The sequence below is a fragment of the Macrosteles quadrilineatus genome, unplaced genomic scaffold (genome assembly GCF_028750875.1).
Source record: "Macrosteles quadrilineatus isolate MER2022 unplaced genomic scaffold, UCM_ALF_1.0 Scaffold_6__1_contigs__length_79288215, whole genome shotgun sequence".
Classification (NCBI taxonomy): domain Eukaryota; kingdom Metazoa; phylum Arthropoda; class Insecta; order Hemiptera; family Cicadellidae; genus Macrosteles; species Macrosteles quadrilineatus.
Window position 1 is genome coordinate 54,012,108 of NW_026542599.1, and position 21,529 is coordinate 54,033,636.

At 34.3% G+C, this 21,529-nt stretch overlaps 1 protein-coding gene across 4 annotated transcripts; it reads left to right on the top strand.

Moving 5' to 3' along the window:
- The first annotated feature begins 6,415 nt into the window (after positions 1–6,415).
- LOC128996858 (Golgi phosphoprotein 3 homolog sauron) lies at positions 6,416–20,054 on the top strand. Of its 4 annotated transcripts, none has more exons than XM_054422367.1 (6): positions 6,416–6,781; positions 10,582–10,828; positions 11,481–11,656; positions 13,121–13,365; positions 14,627–14,649; positions 18,822–20,054. In XM_054422367.1, exons 1-6 carry the CDS (start codon positions 6,587–6,589, stop codon positions 18,845–18,847), a joined length of 912 nt encoding a protein of 303 aa, XP_054278342.1. In that variant the 5' UTR covers positions 6,416–6,586; the 3' UTR covers positions 18,848–20,054. The 4 variants fall into 4 exon arrangements, with proteins under 4 accessions (XP_054278342.1, XP_054278343.1, XP_054278344.1 ...); XM_054422368.1 differs by lacking the exon at positions 14,627–14,649 and adding an exon at positions 16,887–16,928; XM_054422369.1 differs by lacking the exon at positions 14,627–14,649.
- Positions 20,055–21,529: the final 1,475 nt, after the last annotated feature.

Here is a 21,529-nt window from a genome sequence, read left to right on the forward strand (position 1 = left end):
TAGCAGCAAACCTAGGTACTCGTTAAACCTAATGTTATTAAAATATATTTAACTGAAAATCAATTCAGATAAATGGAAATTCGCTTAGTCGGCAGGTTTGCTGCGGCGGGGGTATTAATAAATTTAAAATTAGTAAAGTAAATTACAAATAAAGCTATGATATTGTCACAGTTAAGCATTTTATGTACTTTTTTGCTACAGATTCTAAGCATGGTTTCTAGAGATGCTTAATCGCTTTTCCCCTGAGATAAGGTGTAAAATTATTTGAGTTTGAAATGAATCATGACAGAAAATCCGTATATTGTGCTCAGTTTTGACACACAGTTTCATACTCTTATGAAACAATTAACTAGTCAATGATTGAACTTCCTCCTGTATCTTCCATTAGCACGAAGCACGAGCGAAACTGGACTTCATCGGCTTAGCGCCTTGGGATCAGCTTGCAAAAGAGGAATCTTCTATTACGTCTTATAGTTTTATCCAACACAAATTAATAAAAGTAATTGCACTCAGATGTTATATTTTGTTATCTCTAAGGGCTAAAGTATCCATACATGTATATCCTTTTTCTTTACCCTTATCTTTATCTTTTTTTGTATCCTTTCACTTACTAACCAAAATGTATTATTTGTTGGACAACAATCCTACAAGAGAAGACTGGCGGAAGTACGCCGTAATTGGGACCGTTTGGGTAATTGTGTATTTAATGAGCGAATCCTTCTGTTTGAAACGAGCCAAGCGATGTATTTCTTGGATGTTTGTACATCGATCTTCAAAAAGATAAAACGGTTGAGCCGAAAGACGAAGCAGAGAAATAATACGCAGTTATATAGTTAATTCTACAGTACTAACGATGCAAATGCTATTCTAACTTATGTTATAAATGATGCTTGGATTAATTGTGCGGAATGGTACAATGTTAATAATTAATAAAAGTATACCTATGTGGGAAACGTTGGTTAATTATGGAAATTAACAGTACCGTCAGTTCCAAGCGCAAAGTGTTGCAAAACATCGTTGAAATAAAAGTCATTGGATGTTATACAAGTTAATCCCTTTTTGTTTTTTCGTCATACAAGATAGCAGAAGAGGATTTTCGTGTGTGTAGAATGTTAATGTTCAAAAATAAGTTCTGGTTAGTTTAATGATATCAACGTTATCCAAATTAATATCAAAATAACTTTACCACTATTTCATCAATAAAATAAGTGAGGTATAAGGGAGGAATCTATCAGAAAAAAAATGGAGTACCGTAAATATTGATATTAAATATTGATTATTCGATTGTTTAATTCGATATATCGGTTGGTTAGTTAGGTTAGGTTAACCTTACCCAATTAACCAAACGATATATAGTTAAAATACTATACCTCAACCTTGCCATTAAAGTTTAATTGAGTCCTGAAACACGCATTAAGATAGGCTTCACATCATTGACTATAGTCAATGCTTCAGATATTTCTATAGTACGGAAAGTTTTCTTCTGGCATCCAAACTGCTATTAAATTGACATTAGGTGGTGTTTAATACTTTTAAGATTAACTTCCAAGATTTATAAATTATTGAGAACGTTAAAATAAAAATAAGACAAAATGTTTTGACGTTTGAAGAGTTTTTGGTGAAAAGTAGTCTCTGTGTTTGAGAAAATAAGCAGTGATTCGATTGTACAATAATAGTATGATTACGAACTTTATGATCCGAGTTGAAGGGTCATAGGAGCAAACGATTCAATTTTGTACTTAAGGATCCAATCAAATTCCTTTGGAAGTCATTTATGTACCGAGTCAAAACCTTACCTATTTTAGAATATCAAAACAATAGTCCACTGATTTTTTACGCGAATTATTTAAGCTTGAACATATTCGTTCAATGTAGAAGCAGATTTCCCCCTTTTCAGGGATACAACGCTTGTAAAATGGGAAAATTACAGGGGTTTTTTTATAAACATCCTCCAAATTACAAGTAATTGCAATTGGTAGAGAGTGGGGGATTGCATTGATGTGTATTTGGCCTATCGAAAGACACTGATAAGTGACGAAACCATCTCAAAAGTTGGCAGCCCTGCTTCCTTTCCTTCTTCACCAGTCAGCTGATATACATTGTTGCATTGCTGTCAGTTCGATTTTAGTGTTATTAGAAATTTCTTGTGAATCATACCAATGACTTTTTCGCAAGCTCAAAGATTACAGATGGATACTGGGTAGAGGAATACATTAAAAGTAAATAATTCATTTCATATCCAGAAACGTTTGCAATTAGGTTTTCAGATTAGATGTCAGTACCTAATAATGATATGCAGGTAGTATATGTAAAGATGAATAATACAATATAGTATTAACTTTTTCCATAAATGTGCATTTCTTAGTTTTAAACAAAGGTTGATTGAGTCTTTCGGCGATGTCCAAATTGTGTTATTGTTATTGCCATGTTCTACGTTCTTCCCACCTCTGAATGGCTGTGGGGGTTCACTTTAAAACATCTTGACATTTTAAGTGACAGGAAAAATAATTCTGAATTTTGCAAAAAGAAATCAAAATAAAATAAAATAGGTTGCATGTACACGAAGCAATATATAAATAAACCCACCGACACCAGCAATGAATATTGAACAAATAAACTGAATGAAATACAAAGTATTTAAATGTGATAGATATCGAGACTGATTTCCCACTTTAGGTTGTTCGCTTTCCACTATTGTTGCTTTGTCACTGTTTGTCGTACCTTGGCTTCCACTAACTTCGTCCTTGAATGTTTAGCCTCATCTTCATCAGGCATCAGGTGATGGAGGGAATGATAAGTCAAAATTTATCTATTATACAGAATATTGGAAAACAGTTTGAGTTGTGTAAACCATGTTAAAAGTCTATCTTGATTTTGATATAGAAAATTTAAGCAACGTTGAAAGTAAAAAAATATTGGGGGCATTTTCGAGAAAATGGCTACTTCTATTAAAATTGTCCCTATGCTAATAAGGGGCGCATAACAACCTAACATAACATAACCTAACCTAGCCCATCCAAACTTAACCAAACTTCATCAGTACACGTAAAATGTCAATAAATGTTTTCTTGAAAAGACTACTCAAATTGTTTGGAGAAAATAATTTACAATTTTATCGCGTAGAATTAGGGTAAAGTATAAAAGTGAGAAATTTTAATTTAAAATGTGTAGAATGTATATTTATTTTTTATATCATAATGTAAATATTTTTGTCTACTTCGCGTCTTATAGAATCTGAAGCATGTTTTGGTGCGGCAATTTTGAATTGGGTATAAAGTTTACTGATTTTCTCGGGATAGAGCTAGCAACCTTTTAAATTACTAGGCGAGCACTATACAATCCAAGCTATGCATAGGTACAGTCAATGATTACTGATACTCGTACTGCTGGTTCATCCGGTTTCGTAGTTCATTCTCAAAGTGTGTTTAATATTTGGACAAGTATTCAGTCGAGTGATAGGCCTACACAGAACATTTGATACATTTATTATTTCAACCTAGATTTACGCATGCTGTATTACATGGTATCACGCATGCTAACGCACTGTGATCGAAAAATGGTGTTAGAAACGATATTTTGCTTTTCGGAAAATGCAAACATAAACCCCATTTTATATTGGAGCTTTAATTTGTATCACAAACAGTAAACAGTGCATTGTCAACCAATAAGAGGCGAAGGACACAAGGTTATCTCGGGTTAGTACAAAAGTTTACTTGAGCAAATCCTAGATAACCTTCAACAATCATTACAATGCATCATGGGATTGACGCAACTATAACTGGTTGCGAGATAATTAAAGTTCTAACGAGGAATTGTTTATAAAATTATTTGTACGAAAACACTGCTATTTGAACGTAACTTGTGATGGTTTATGCTCAAGGTTTATGATGGTTTGTTCTAGAGATTGGTGTTGTGTGTGAACTCATGAGTCAATTACTTAGTTAGGTTGAAGTGGATTTGTTTCGCAAACTGTAAGAAAGATTAAAATTATACCCGGTTATTAATTGATCCCATCGACTCTCTAACGGCAAAAATCTTGTCGCTTTATAAATTTGTATTGTTAATTATTTTGTGAGTTCTTTATCGAAAATGAAAACGTTACCATAAAGAATAAATTAATCAACATATACTCTATTCATACACAAAATACCTCTACTGCAGCAAACCTACAAACTAGCTAAATCTCCAGTTTCCCAATTTAATTTTCTGAACAGGTTAAATAGGGTCATTCCAACTTAAGCAAATATGAACTGAATTGAAAAATTCTTTGTAGCTCAACATACTAATTGAAACAACACTAAATCGGAATACAATGTTTCTAAAAAATTCATGTCTACATAAGTACCTAACAAAATTATTTTGTATTGGCCTATGCTTAAAATAAAAAAAAAAACATCAGACATATTTGCATTGTTCTCAAAGGTTGTTATTAGAAACACACCATTTTAAAGACTTCCATGAAATAAAGGAATTTACTAAAGTTTTTAAAGATATAATTAGCAAGTTTCATATTTTGTGTATTTTTTTATTAATAATATGGATGAAAACGTATGACTTCATGACTTTAATACCCTAGTAACCAATGGAGCCAGAATAATAATGCAAATATTTAAAAAGTCTTTTTAACTCGACAAGCAAGTGCAATGGTCCCGGAGCTATATCTTACAATGAAAAATTCAGTTCATTAACAGTTAATTTACCCCACTTCCCCACAGCTATATTTAATCTGTACTGTAGAAAATATGCAAATATTACAGAAACTTGATAGTAACGAAATAGAAAAACAACATATATCGCGTCTGTTTGTTTCAAGGATTATTTTTTTGTTTCTCAGAGGAAATACCGGCTGAAAATTGTGTCGAGATTTTGAAATGTTTAAAATACTGTATTTAAATTCAAACCATGGGTTTTCTCAACAACATAAAATATTTTCTGATTTCTATTTTCCTTACTTACAATAATGGACGAAATAATGTGTTGTGAATAATATTCGTAGGAATAGCAAGAAGTATGAGTAAAGATAAATTAAAATAAGAATTATTATCATGCTAAAATATTTAGTGATTAATCGAAAATCAGATTTAGAAGTGGAAGTAGGACTACATATACACCTCGACAGTCTTACCAAGAAAAAATTTAGTACCAAATAATCTTTTGATGAAATTAGAATACATGATGCGTAAAACATTTACGATTATTGTAAGAAGATTGGCGCCTGAAATCTCTGTGATTTTTCCACCACTTATCTGTGCTGAAAGACTGCGTTACTCGTTTAGTAGGGGCAACCATTGATATGTATATATATCCATTGGGGCAACTCAAATGCTTTGTTACCAACTGTATCCACAAACTTGGAATATAACCGGTTGACTTCTTTATGCCTTTTTTAAAATTCCTAGAACGAAAAAAAATATATTTTATAAATAAAAAATAAAATAAAAATAGGCCTATATTTATATATAAAATATTTTTCTGGTATTCGTGATTCCTAGCATGTTTTGATTGCTATTGTTTTGTTTCAAGTTCGCTATTTACCGACTATCTATTATTTACCGAGTACGTATGTGTGTACCTCTGTAGTTACCAATTTCTTTTTTACATTCTTCAGCAGGAAAGGTGGGGAAGGAAAGACTTTGGTATTCGTCTACCTTTCCGAGTTTAGGGATGAAGACCACACCCTTGAAGTGCTCCCAGGATGGTGGTATGTATTCTTGGCTCTGTGTATCGTATCCCCAGTCTCAGAGCCAGACTGGCACTAGTAATAATGGCAAAACGTCACGACACGATGCCAACTACTACTTGTTCTCATAAGTATTATAACCAAAGATAAAATATAATATCGTACAGTTTATCAAAAATCAAGAGAAAAACTAGTCGACGTCAGTAGGCCTGTACTCGAAGGAAACTATTGCCTAGATATACATGCAAAATGTTCATCAAAATAACTTACTGCAAATTATTTGATTTGATCATCGATGTAGAACAACTAACTCCTAATTCGAAAACCCGTTATCTGATAGCTTCAAATAAGATTTTAGAATCAGAATTATTTATTCGTCATTGATTGGACATTACAAAAAATACATTGACAATGGTCATATAGCATGGCTACAGTCAGGCTAGACATAACTAATGTCTATGTCAATTTTTTTGGTGTCACCTCTGTGGATCTACAATATTATATAAACACACGCATCAAGATTTTTTCAATGCTGTAATGAGTTATGGTTTTTTAATATTTCCCTTTTTTACAACACTGATCCCAAAAAGAAACTGAAACAACACTAACAGTGTATTTAAGTAAGCATATTTTTAATATAGTACTTTACTGCAGACAAACATTTGTACTTCATAAGGCATTGAATTCAGTCATATGTTGACATTTTGGTGTAGTTTGGGTTGGAGAGTGTGAAACATCAGCAAGTGGATAAGTGCTAAGTGCAGTCTGCTCCTCCATCTTTTTGTAAACTTTAGGCGTATATTATAAAAATCTATATTATAATGGTGTGTTTTTATAGTGCAAAATACTGCGTGTAGAGATATTGCTGGATATTATTTTAAGTGAAATTCAGTTTTCAGCTGCACAATGAATCGTAGTGAAGGTCTTGTGCAGAGGCGTAACATCAACCGAGAGAGCTCGGGTCTGTCATCAAGAGAAAGTCAAGAAAATTTAGACGATAAAAAATCCGAAAGAGACGACGAAACAGAGGATGGTGATTCTAAGGAAACAAGACTTACTTTAATGGAGGAAGTGCTACTTCTAGGATTAAAAGACAAAGAGGCAAGTCCTAGTTGTTAGATCCTCACCATTATAGGCCTTCACTTAACATAGGCTTGCTTACTGTAAACTTTTAGTTGACGCAGGCCTAGCCTGGACCATGCTAGCGTCCTTGGTTTGAATGCAGCATAGCAAAATTGTTAGTTAAATAAATCATTTATAATAAGTTATATTAATACAAGAAACCTAGGCTTAAGCTTAACTTACTATGAAACTGACTTTGATAATCAAGCTTGAGCTAGGCCTATATATAAAAAAACTGCCTCTAAAAAATATCTTGTTCTAGGGTCAGATCCGGAGTTCAATTTTTATTAGGTAGGCCTAACTATACTTGTACTTTTAGGATAATTAAGGAAGATTCTATTACACAATTTAAGCTAGCCTTGGCCGTTGTTGACTGGAGAGCCATTATAGAAAATCCCACTGTAAATGCAACCCCTGATCATTTGTTTAACTCTTTCTTTGATAAGTTCTTATCTGTTTTTGATGAGTTATTCCCAAAAAAAACAGTACCTATGGATAGGCAAGTGAAACCTCGGCAGCAGACAGTCAATAAGGATTGGTTCTCTCCAAGACTCGCCCAGCTTAGATCACTTGTGCTTGCTCTTAATGACCGAAGTAAAGCATCCACGGATGGAAATGATAAAATCAGATTTCACGCTAGTTATTTAAGAGTAAAACAAATCTATAGGCGTGAGGTAGATCTGGCCAAGAAAGAAGCTAACATGTCGCTTATTGTAAATTCAACAAATAGTTGTAAGGCTGCTTGGAACATCGTAAATCAGATTGGTGGCTCAAACAAAGGTAAATCAAGACCAAAATTTAGGGAAAGTCCAGACCAGTTTAACAGTTATCTTATAAGTGAAGTACAAAACATTATTGATGAAATCCCCAAAGATAATGTGAGTCCGGAAGAACTGTGTAGGCCTATCTATCACATATCCAATGACGTGACTCCCTTTAGGCACTGGCGGAGGGTGACACCCAGTGAAATTATCGGCATTGTGACTAGGTTTAAGAAGAAACAGAGCCGGGATATCTATGGTATATCTGTAGAGCTTTTAAAAAAGATTATAGAAGTTATTGTACATCCTTTGTGTCATGTCATCAATGTATGCCTTGAGAAAGGTTATTTTCCAGACAAACTAAAGGTGGCTCGCACTGTCCCAGTTTACAAAAAAGGCGATCCCACGGCCATGAAAAGCTATAGGCCTATATCGATTATACCTGTCCTGGCAAAGATCTTTGAAACTGTAATGAAAAACCAGATAGTCTATCACTTTGAAAAAAATCATCTCTTTCTTGATGCCCAGCACGGGTTCCGTCGTGGTAAATCCACAGTTTCTGCTGTCCTTCAACTGGTCGAAAACATTCTAGACTCCTTTGAGTCTCAAGAATCCACAGCCTTGGCATTGGTTGATTTAAGCAAGGCGTTTGATTGCGTCCCGCATGGCCTACTGATACAAAAGCTCTCGGCATATGGAGTAGAAGGAGAAGTTCTAGAAACGTTTCGTACCTACCTCCAAAATAGAAAGCAAATTCTCACAATCGATGGGGCAAATTCTGAGCCACTTGAGGTATTTCACGGTGTGCCACAGGGCTCGGTGGTTGGGCCTGTGCTGTTTCTGATCATTATAAATGACCTAGGCCTACTGGGAAACATCCTACTATTTGCAGATGATACCTCCATTTACACTAGCGGCCATGATCCAGAGACAGCCTTGACAATAGCAGAAGCGAAGCTTGTTGCCGTAAAATCATGGTTCGACAAGAGTAGCCTAAGCCTAAATGAAGGTAAAACTCAAAAGATAGTATGCAGTCTTTCAAAATACCATAATGAAACAGATGAGGTGAAGCTCCTTGGCTTCCAAATAGATCCGAAACTAACTTGGGAGAAGCATGTTAACTACATCTGCAAAAAACTAAACCGTGTGATCTGTCTCATACGTAGGCTGAAACGACTTGTCTCCAAGGATTTTCTTGTTACAGTCTACTTGTCACTGTTTCATAGCCACATCATCTATGGTCTTGAGCTGTGGGGCCATGCCTCAACCTGCACTAAAATCCTAGTCCTACAGAAGAAAGCTCTCCGAATAATAGACTCCGCCAATGATGAAGAGCACTGCAAGCCCATATTCAAGAAATTAAGCATATTTACAATCTTCAACCACTATATCTTAGTCAGTCTTCTTCACATTCATCGAAATTTACCAACGCTACCAATACGAGCAGACCAGCATAGTTATAATACCAGAAGGAAGAAACACATTGACCTACCTTTCTGTAGACTTACCAAAAAGAAAGACTGCTACCCTGTCCTGGCTATGAAATTTTTCAACCTACTCCCGGCTGCCGTCAAAGAACTAGAACCAAGGACGTTTGAAAATAAAATTGGGACTTGGCTTAAAAACAACCCCTTCTACACACTTAATGAGTATCTAGAAGCCGACCACTCCTCAATAAAATGAAGTGACCTGCCGCCAAATTTTAATCAAGATCTAAGAATTAAATTTCTCAAAGTTTTTTGCTGTAAATATATGTTTTGTGTAAATAGTATTGACGCCATCTATCCAGTTATACTGGTCAACGATGAAGAGAAAAGTATGAAGTATGAAGTATGAAGTATGAAGTATGAAGTAGCAGAGTTAACTTAGGTAGTAGAATTTCGTAGCTGAATTAATGGTAGGCTAACTTATTTAGGCTAATTGTGTCAATCCTTAAAGTAACTCTTAGGCCTAACACATTCTCTACCAGGTGATACGAGAACCTTCAAACTTATCTTAGAGGAGATTGAGGGCTGGTTGACAACGTGTTAAGTTAAAATGCCCTAAATTGATTAAAAATTTAAGTTTTTGAAGGTTTAATTGTGATTGCTATTTCATGTTACCAATAGGACCAGGGAATTTTGTTTTCTTCAAAGGTAAGCCTTTTAAGTTAACAAGTCAATTAACTGAGTTAGGCAGAAAGTTGGTATAGGTTAATCCTTGATAGGGCCTATAACTTATGTGCAATCCCATTTCATAGGCTACAATTGGTAAAAGAAATTGCTACAAATTCAGCAATAGTAGGCCTAGCGTAGGCCTAACTTAGGTATTTATTCCGTACAGGTGCCTAACCAACCTAACCTAACCTAACCTATCCTAACCAACCTAACCTAACCTAACCTATCCTAACCAACCTATCCTAACATAACCTAACCAACCTAACCTAACCTAACAAGCAACATGGCGGTGCTAAAACAACCAATGAATAGGTTGGTACTTGAAAATTACCCAATTCCAAGCAAATTTCCCATAATTCCCCCGACTCATTACTCATTAGCCTATTTTTTATACATTAAATTAGAATGATAAACCATGTTAGATTTCTCCCCTACCCAAAACCCCGAATTCCCACCTGTCTCCTAGTGAGTTGGGGTTATTGCTGGTAGTATCACGTTTTCGTGAAAATCTCGCTTATTTGACTGAAAAATTCTTGCATAGTTGTGATCTGCTTAATATTCCGGTTAACTTGAGTAGTACCCACATGACATGTTTTTGTAAAAAAATTGTTTTGGTCGTTTATCCGCGTTATGGTCGATTTCTGCGGAAAAAGAACGCCATTTTCGGAATCAGCGTCGAATTTCGAGTAGAATGGAAAAAAAATTCAAAAATCGCGTGCAAACCCTAAAATGCATATTAACCTTTGTTCGTACACCGTGTTATTACTCAATTTTAGGGTTTGTATCCTAAAGATTCAGAAATGTAACAAAAAATGTTGACTACATAATTTATGAGCTGTGCTGATTAAGTTATGTGTTTCAGGGCTACACATCATTCTGGAATGACTGTTTATCTAGCGGCCTACGAGGATGCATATTGATAGAGCTGGGTTTACGAGGAAGAGTCGAGTTGGAAAAGGCTGGGATGCGTCGCAAAAGCCTTCTAAATCGCAAAGTCCTAGTAAAGAACGATACTCCTACAGGAGACGTGCTCCTAGACGAGGCGTTAAAGAGGATGAAAGAAACAGACCCACCTGGCACTACGCAATGCTGGATAGACTACTTAACTGGTAAGTTGTTTTGTAGCAGGTGAAACATAACTACCCACTAGAAAGTAATTAGGTAGTCCTACTTTGGTATTATCTGGATGCCACCTATTTTAGAGGGGATTTATTTAACCGGAGACCAAAAATAACTAGGCCTACATAATTGGAAAGAACATACTTCAATTGACTTACTGTCCAAATTTGACATGATTACGATTAGCAGCCTTTAAGTTCTGCCTCCTAGAAGGCAGCGATGTCGCCGAGGATTGAGTTGAATGCATCGCCGCTGCTATACTCCGCCAAGTAGGTATACAGCGTGCTGCGGCGGTTATGTTAGGTATCCTATACTTTCGCCCGCCAAATACCCCAGACCGTACAGGCGGTGAAAAGTGATGCGCACACTCCGGTCAACAACCTGACCTTGGCCTATTTGGAGAGGATTTAGCGTGCGAGAGTATGACTTATCTGGTATCGTTCGATTCATAATGAAACGAGGAAAGTCCTACAAACATATTTATGATAACCTAACCTAACATAACCGCCGCAGCGGGCTGTATGAGGGTGGCCTCCAACGTTCCTTAAATTACTTTCTGGACAGCCCTTGTATCATTGTCATTTTCTATTTTTGCTTTCTACCAAAGCAATGTTAAAGCTATCCTGTTTCTGTGGTTTTTAGGGGAAACCTGGAATCCTTTAAAGATGCGTTACCAACTAAGGAATGTTCGTGAGAGATTGGCAAAGAATTTGGTAGAGAAAGGAGTCTTAACAACAGAAAAAACTAATTTTTTCCTCTTTGATATGACGACTCATCCACTCACCGACAACATTTCGAAGACAAGGCTTGTGAAAAAGGTATGTACTTGAATTGGTGCTTATTATTATGGATGGTAAACGTATTTAGTTTCAAAATTGCTCTAAAACACACTTTGGGTTTAAAAAAAAAACGAACAAATGAGCTTCCGGTACCATGTCAAAGGTTTTTAAGGTACCGGTATCAACTAGATTTCTCCATCTTCTTCTATGTCTCCACAATCCCACTTAGCCTATTCCATTATCTGCCATATCACTCCTCTCTTCTCATACATCTCTTTTACCTTCCCTCCATCAACATCAACTTTCTCGGAAATATCAATCCAGTTAACACAGTTATCAGTTAAAATAAATTGTAAATAAGTTAATTTCTGATATAAAAATTGCTAAAAAAAGTTAACTTACTTGTATGCCTGCAATAACTTTTGATTTAAAATTAACTCTCTATTGAATGTAAATTTTTAGAGTGCAAATATCAGATCTAGTTCTAGCTCTTACGAAAGAAATATAGAATTAAAACTGATTCTTAAATCAATACTCTCAAGAAGCCTTAACCTTAAACCTATTCTAGTCTGTTGATCATATTCTGTTGTCGTCCTACTGCAAGATTATGAACTTTTGCACATTCATTCAAAAACTGAAAAATGTTTATATTTCTTTGTAAAAGGATAAAGATTAATACAACATAGCCCAATGCTTGTGCCTGATCCTTGTACAGTATTGATCATTTGTCATAGTTACATCATGATTTCAAGGCCGCCTACTCAACCTCTGTGACTATGTCCTTAACCAGATAAACATATTTTTTCTTCAGACATGGACTGATAATATCATTACTATTTCTAATAACTTAGTCGTGGCATCACCTCATTGCTAAAAGCCAGTAGTGATTGACGTGAATAGAACTTGGGCTACGGCAGTGATCTTGTGGTAACCTAACTCTTTAATTTTGGACGTAATACTTTAATGTTTTACAATTTCAATCATTCTGGATCTTTGAATGCAAGAAAAAAAAATGATAGTGAGTTTTAAAAAGTTGGATCTGAATTGTCTGCCCATAACCGCTGGAACAATGAAAATTGATTAAACTATTAAATTTTTTAAAAATAGTAGGCTAAGCATATTTTTTTGTCCAATCGATTCAATGCACTTTTTAGGTAAAAAAAATAACTGTTATAGGCCTATGCAAACCTTTCTAGAACCAAATTAAAATAAAATTTTGAAAAATCTGTGAACCCTAAATTAAATTATGGCCTTGACATTCCTTTCCTCTCAGAAATATTTTTCTTTCAACAAAAGAATCATGAAAATCTGTCAAGTGGTTGCTTTACAATCTTGGGGCCAAAGAAACCTCTTCAAGTTTTTATAGATAACTTACTATTGTTTTTATAATATGTTTATCCAACCAAATCATTACCATTGGACAGAGCCCAGCTAGTTGGATATGAGACTGGTTCAAGACTGTATTTGCAAAAAGTTTCTAAATAAAAAATCCTTTAACTTCAGGTGCAGGAGGCAGTGTTAGGTAAGTGGGTGAACGACCCGCAGCGGATGGACAAACGTATGTTGTCACTGCTGTTGCTGGCTCACGCATCCGATGTGCTGGAGAATGCCTTTGCACCTCTCAACGACGACGACTACGAGCTGGCCATGAAGAGAGTTCGGGAACTCATCGATCTAGACTTGGAAGTGGAAGCCATGAAGTCTCAAAACCATGAAATTATTTGGGCTGTGTTCGCTGCATTTACGAAGTAAGTTTTTAAAACAGTTAACCTCTTTAGCCCTATTTGGAATCACATTTAGCATACATGTTACTGGACATATTGTGATAATATCACTACATTCTACTATCTTCTACTATTCATATTTTGGTTAAATATGCAGCTCTGTCTCGAGGTATCCATTTAACTGTATAAGTGCAATAGTGTTGGTAGGGAAAGAGTAGGGGGTTATTTTAAGCTGAAAATGAATGAAGGGCGATTGTGGAATGGGGTGAGATGATCTGTGTAGCTTTGTTACTGACACTTAAGTCAGGACCATTAAAAAGCCCAATGGTCAAAGCCAGCTGTGTCCAGTTTCAAACAATCAAAAAGCTACTCACTTTTCTCAGGAAATTTTATTTAACAGGCGAGCACTATAACCTGAGCTACCCAACTATTATAGCCTCCCACTATATTGAACATAGGCATTTAGGCACTTAGCTACTGTATTTTTGAATTCAAAATACTCTACTAACGCTTTCTTTTGTGAAAAGTGATCATTATATACACAAGAAGTGCCAAACTGTCTTAAAACAGTTGTGTGCTGCCTTTGTTATTAGGATTATTTAATTTAACCATCACTGTTGTCAAGACGATTTGGAACCTCAATAGTCAGTCTGGATTAATGTGGGTTCACTGTATTTTTACAGTTTTTTTTTTATAGTTATGTTACTACTGTATGTTAAACTATGTATCCTTTTGTAGCTTTGAGTCAGACGTAATTCCTACACTATTTTTTGATCCTCAGACACTAATGAATGTAGCCTATTCTTTGCATTTTCCAAGAGTTATCAAATTTTTAATACAATCTTTGGTTTTTCAATACCTAGCAGACTTGTAGGGGTTTTTAATTATAAAATTAAAGTAATTAAAAGTGTGTTTACAAAATGTTTGTAAAACAGTGGTTGTTTTGAAATAAAAAAATGAATTAGGCCTACAATTTTTTTTTAAACTTTTTGTATAAAGTTCCTTGAAAAACGCTAATGCACTTGCTATCCAGGCTCCAACTTAAGTTTTCTTGACCTAGAATCTAAAATAGTTGAACATTATTGTCCTAACTGCTATTTAACCATTTAATATTTCACTAAAGATAAAACTAGTTTAACTCGTTTAAACTGTCATTTGTTGATCTATTATTAGGCCCTATATTAGTATAATATTTAAACTGCTTTTAAAAGTTTTAATGAAATCTGATATATTTATCTAATTTATACAAATTTTGTATAGTTTTTATGAACTTTGTCTTTTTCAGAAACTTAAAGTTCAGTAGTCCAGGTTAGTGAGAAACCAATTTGAGTCTTGGGAAGTAAATTGTTGCAATTAACAAAAATTTTAAAATTGGGTTGTCCTTAAATCGCACGGGATTTTTGTGAAACCGTTGGGATATTGTATTTGATTGTGTTGTTTGAATGCGTATCGTTCCAAATTGGGATGTATCAATAGTTGTATTTTAAGAAACCATAATTGCCATGTGTCTTAAGAAAATGTGCTTTTACATTTTTCTCTACAGTTTTTACTTAAATCTTTTACAGATTTTTTCTAAGGTCTATAAACTTGATAACTTAAGCTGAGCTTGAACGCTTGATTGCTTGTCTGCAAATATGTTGGTTCAAAATAACCAATACTTTCTGTCATTCTCCATGCTTCGTTGATAACCTTATCAGCTAGGCAAACTGCTGTGTAGCGATAAAATTATGTGCTCTTAAAGTCTTACTTAAGAAATAATATAAAGGGGGATAGTTAATGGTTGTAAAGCTACTTTTATGTTTAAGAAAGTAAATAGTTCAGATACTCTTAATATAGAAATTAAATAACTCCTTTGAAAGCATTTAACCATTTTGGTGTCAAAGCTTTGAAACCTAATTGGTTAAATGTTTTAAAAGGAGTTTTATTAACTTCTAGAATTCAGGTAGGCCTAATTTACCGTAAAATGAAGGAGTCCATGAGCACACACAGAAATGGGACACATAATTAAAAACTGAAATGTTGTCCAAGAAAGGACTGTTTTAGTTAATAGTTTTAAAATTTAAAATATGTTCAATAAGGAATTTTCTTAAATCTAATTTATAAGCTACTAGTCCTGTATTAGGATAACATGTAAATGTTATGTTAGTTTCAATCTTTTCCTGTATATCTAGAAAGTCTGTTAAAAAAGTATCCGACCTTACTTTTTATTAATGTAGTAAGCGAACAACTGCATTGAGCAGCACCCCGGCCTGTAGATCGAAGCAAACAAGACCTTGACATGGCGTCAGTTTATTGTTGGCCACCAAACTTGAAACTGTGTCCGTAGTGTTCTTTGTGTTGTAACTATGGGTGTAATACAGATAAAAGATTGGTACAACAGAGTCATGATGACACTTCGGTTGACATTTAATCTCGTTCTGGGAGACTATCAACAAGTCGAAACGATGAAGTTATCGATCAAGTTAGAATTTTAGTGATGGGGGATCGACATATTACTGTTTATGAACTAGCTACGGATGTTGAAATCAGTGTTGGTTCAGTTCATTCAATTTTAACAAAAGATTTGGCTATGCACTGAGTTTCTGCAAAATTTGTCCCAAAGAAATTGACTGATGAACAAAAGTAATTGTGACCATAAGTTAATCAAGACATGTTGGAATGCATTCAGAATGATCCTAGTTTTTTTTCAACAGTTATAACTTTTGGCTAACTTCTCTTCTCAGTGGAAATACTCAACATCGCCGCGGCCTTAATAAAGCAGACCAAGTTCAAATCAAAATCATGCCAACTGTTTTTTCAACTGCAATGGAGTAGTTTATCATGAGTACACACCTGAGAGACAGGACATTACTAAAGAGTACTACTTAGAAGTTCTACGATGCGTGCATGATGCAAGCGTCCCGATTTGTGGGCCATGAACTCTTGGTGGCATCATCAGGTGCTCCAGCGCACTTCTCCTTCCTTGTTTTTAAGGCTTCTTCACAAAACATGGCATAGGCTTACAGTTCCAGCCCTGTATCCAAAAGTAGCAGGAGGGCTGGAATAAGTTTAGGGGACTATTTTGAAGGAGATTACAATTTTAAACACATTGATCAATAAATTATGATTTTCCTGAACAAAGCTGCATACTTTTTAAACATACCTCGTATAAGCACTTTGACTCTCATTAGGTAGACATTTTCCTAAAAACAAGCTAATAGCTAAACTTTACTTATCTATTAATTATTAATTACTACTTACTAAACAATTCTGAAATCATCCATATGGCTTTCTAAAAAAATACTTGAAATTACTTTTGTTAGTTATGTAAATGTTTTCCAAATTATATTTTCTAAGATAGTTCAATTGAAATTGGTAAAATCGTGAGTCACCCTTAATTATATCGGAATTATAATCAACGGTGTATTCATCCACAAGGTGTTCATTAGGATGTATTCACATTGCCACAGTTTTACTAGTCCTAAAGGTCTAAAAGTGTTTACAAATAAATGAAAAAGGCTGTTATTATTTTACAAAATTATTGATGTTTCTCTAATTTCTTTCAGAACCTAAATACAATTTAAGATTGAGGCAGTATGACGACATTGGTATGTTTATTTTGTTTGGTATATCTGAGTTTTTTCTATCCCTCACTCTTTGATTATTATCATAGATGCACTTTGGATTCTTACTAAATTTCCTTTATTGACTCACCAATCTCTAATAGTTTGTATGTGGTATATTTTTTGGAGGTTTAACCACTAATCTTTAGTCAGCACTGCATGGTTAGTTAGCTTTGCACTTTATTTAACAGATGTACAATGGTCTTTAAATTAAAGGTTTCTGACAAGCTTCCGTTGCAACTTTTGTCTCGGAATGTGATTAAAATAGGCACGTATTTAGTAATTGTGGTCAAAAGTTTTAATACTTAGGACTCAGAGCTTTCACTTCTGCTTGGTTCTGTAGCTTGTGTCAATGTTTTGTCCTTTTTGTTACAATATTTTCGTACATTTTGTGTATATGCTGTTCTGAAAAATTTAATGGACTTTATTAATAACAACTTAAACGATTTTCAAATGAAGTGATTACTTTTTTCTCCTTGATGGTTTCCCTCATGGGCCAAGATTAGTTGCCATCATCACAACTATCAAGTATTAGGCCTCCTGTATGCATATATTTAATCATTCATGTGTATAGTAACTGAAGGCTAAATAACTTTTTAAACACGTGCCTCAATACATTTTTCTCTACATCCATAAACAGTGATGAATTAAAACTCCAGAAAACTTTTTGCAGAATGTAATTTACACTTAGATGGAGCGTCAATTTTCTCCTTTGTTGTTAAAGGCAACAACAAAACTGTGTAGAAATGACAACCAGCCAGAATAATGGTGTGGAAAGTCGATGGAAGCTTGCTTAGGACTTAATTTACAGACTATTTACAACTATCATACTGTTAATAGTAAATATTAATTGTTAACACTTAACAGTCTAACAATGTGTTTGGTGATGGTAAAAGTCTTAATGTAACACTATTTCTACTCTTAGTTCTTACTAACATTTTTAGTTTTTCCACATCATGTGGCAATTTAGCATTTCAGGATTGTAGAAGTTTTATTTCTCAGTATTCAGACGATAGCTGTGTATTTTATTTCTATTCAAAGCATGTAGTTTTGATTCTAAAATTAGGTAACACTTATGTGAGCTATTAGGAAGTGAAAAAATATTGTTCACAGAAGTTAATATTTTTTATTCAGGCTTATTATGTCAGTGTGTAAAGTTTGCACATTTGGTCTATGATTCTATTTTTAACAATATACCTTGATGTAGAATATTGTAACATTACATTTTTTAAAATAACATTGTGTAGGTTCTAAAATAAATCATCTGATTTACAAATTTTGATCCCCTCCTTCAGAAAAATATTCTGCAGTCTACTTTGATAGTGAAAGCCAACCATGTAATGTTCTGGATAAATCGACAACCTCTGGGTCCACAAAATGTTGAGTTAGTGAGCTTTTACTGTATCACTTATACTTGCCTAATGAGGTAAAGATGGGGGGAGAAAATTGATGGGTCTCTTTATATGAACTGAAAGAAAACTGTTTCACACTCACTATTGGTTATCAAAACTTATTTGTACAACTTTGTTTAATAAATTTCTCTTTGGTTCAATTCAGTAGTTTGTATCGCAGTAAGTGTAACGATATTGAAATTCAAATTAAATGTAAACTTAGTGGTTTTTATTTTTGTAATTAAGGCCATTTAATATTTTTTTGAAGAAAAGCTTTGTCCACAGAATAAATAGGATTTTGAAGGTGTAATTATTGTCTGTATGTTATGTATCCTGACCTGGGACTGGGCCAAGCCTATAACAATTGGCCAGTCTCCAGATAGATAGTCATGAACAAACAAACACTCAGCCCGAAACCACCTCTTCTTTATAAAAATTGATAGAATTAGTAATGTTAATAATCCTAATTAAATGATTGTTTTTTCAGGTGAGTTCAATGAAGATTTCTGGTAACAGGAAGTAAGCTGAGCTATTCTATATTCGATTCACCTCTAATGGCTAATTTTAATATATATTTTATCCAAATTGTTATATATTCTACTACTGTATTGTTATGGTATTTATACATGATACTTATATTAAGTGAAAATTAAAGCCAGTCTTTTTAAGTTTGCCATAAACTAGTGTACATACAGATAAATAGAAGAAAACCATGTTGATAGACTGTAAAGTTTTTAATAAAAGTTGAAACCGACCCCAATATGGTTAGTTAGTTTCACAGTTAAATAAATGTTGGAAGCCCTTTTTATGTGTACATAGGAAATAAATAGCTTTGTCAAACCCTCTTGAAGTGAGTAAACTAAATGTCGCAAAATCCATATCTGTCAGTTAAAATTGGTATTTACTGGATGTATATATATAATTATTTAGGTGATAACATTGAAGCTAGGTATTTTTACTGCAGTGTAAAATATATTGCTTAACGCATCTTATATAAGTTTACGAAATATATATCACACAATATATTCAAAGAGTTAAATGAAAATATAATCGTTAAACGTTTTGTATATAGACCCCCTTGCATGAATATTCTGGTATGATTATTTCAACCTAGACTTTTCTTCTCCACTGTATAGCTATAGAAATTCTTGTATCGTACTTTTAAGTAATTTAAAAAGTTCCTTGTTCATCTTCGTTTGGATATACTTAAGATGGATTAGGGTTTAGTTTTTGTGTTTGACGTTTTAAAATATAGTATGATGCTTTGCTGGGTGGGGTACATCACTGATTGACTGCATGTTTGTAAGCTGAGAAATCAAAGTCGATCTTTGAAATTATATTTACAAACATAATATGCATAATGTATAGACCTACATAATACAAATGTTTGATAATGATAATACTTAAGTTTGAGTCAACTTTATTGCATATACAGTAATACTTCCCAAACACATTTGTTCCAAAAATCCTTTTTACAAACACATTAAGGTATATTAGCCGAAAAAATTCAATTGGCCATTTTCTTTTTACTAATTTCACACCAAACACATTTAATGTAAGCACAAAAATGATATGTAGTCTTACTATCAGTTATTGAACAATCTTTTGCTCAAGGTTATCAAATTTGTTTGGAGCACGTGGTTTGGATCCAACCATAATCTACTGCTATCACAGTTGTGTATATGTATATATTGATTAATAAACGATATTCAGTTTTCTATGCAGTTATCATATTAATTTTTCCTTTTTATCTTGACTAGAGAACCCTGTGCTGCTCGAGCTCTGCAGCGATGAAATATGTTTGAGTAATGAAGTAGCTTGAATTTAACTTAATCAAACAGTTAATATCACAAATGAAAGCCTTTATTTCTGGGAGTATTTTAAGACAAGTTACGTATAATCGATTGCAGATAAGTCGCACAATAATTATAATTATTGACGATTCGTGATTCAGGTACATCTGATCTTAATAATGATCAATAGCTCAGATGATAGCTAGTATTTCACTGATGGAAAATCTTTGCGTCCATACGTTTAGTTTAAGACCAAAATTAAAAAATGGTTGGATAGAAGAGCCAAACGAATTTGGAAAAGACAAATTTAACTCCCAGTAGGAAATGTACAGGGAGGAAGTTGCTTTTGTTGTGCATAACTTAAAATATACTTAAAACAATTGAATGCCGATGCTTGATGGCAAATCTTTGCGTACATACATGTAATGAGAGTAAGAATGAATGAAAAAGAACTTTTATCACCTTTAGACAGGTTTTTAATAACTTGAATAATACTACATTGAATTATAATTGATGTGTTTACAAACACAACAAAACAATAATAAAGAATTGAAGACACATGTTTTTTACTACATTCTTCCTCCCTAATGTTAATGAACGTAGTCATTTAAATAATTAGGAGGCCTTCTGCTTCTGAAACTTCTTCTCGGATATGTGTTATGGTTCTCTCCTCTAGAAGCTTCTTGTCTTGGTTGTAAATTCTCGGCAGTAGTATTCATTTCATCTTCTTGGTTCTGTGTTGATGATGGACTAAGAAAGTATTCAGGTTCAGGTTGAGAAGTGGGTAATAGAGAATTTTCATCACTCTCAAAATCGGTTTGCTCTATGTCGGTTTGGTACTCACCAACTGGAGAGCAAGATGACGTGTAGACACGGTAGTTTCTCTTCCATCAGGCAACTTAACATGAGCATACTCGGCATTTCTGTGAAGAAGTTGGTCCTCTTCAACAAGTGGCTCATACTTCGACGTACGATTGAATCTCTTCAAGTAGACAGGGCCGGAATTGAGAAGCCATGAAGGAGCTGAAACACCATTGTTGTTGTTAGATCTACGTGGATGTAAGAACATACGCTCGTGAGGAGTTTGATTTGTGGCTGTGCAAAGTAATGATCTCACTGAGCTGAGGGCATCCTCCAAAACTGCCTCCCATTGGTTTATTTCTAAGCTAAGTGATTTCAATGCCAATTCAACTGTTTTCCATAGAAAGCCGTTATACCTTTCAACTTGCCATGCTGGATTGTACGCAGTGGTTCTACTAGTTGAGATTCCAAGTGAGTTCAAGTAGCTTTTTAAGCCTTGGCTCAGAAATGATGTTCCTCTGTCCGAATGTATGTAACTAGCAACCCCAAAAGTAGAAAATAATGTTTTTAGTTTCGACTTAACTGTTGACGATGACATGTC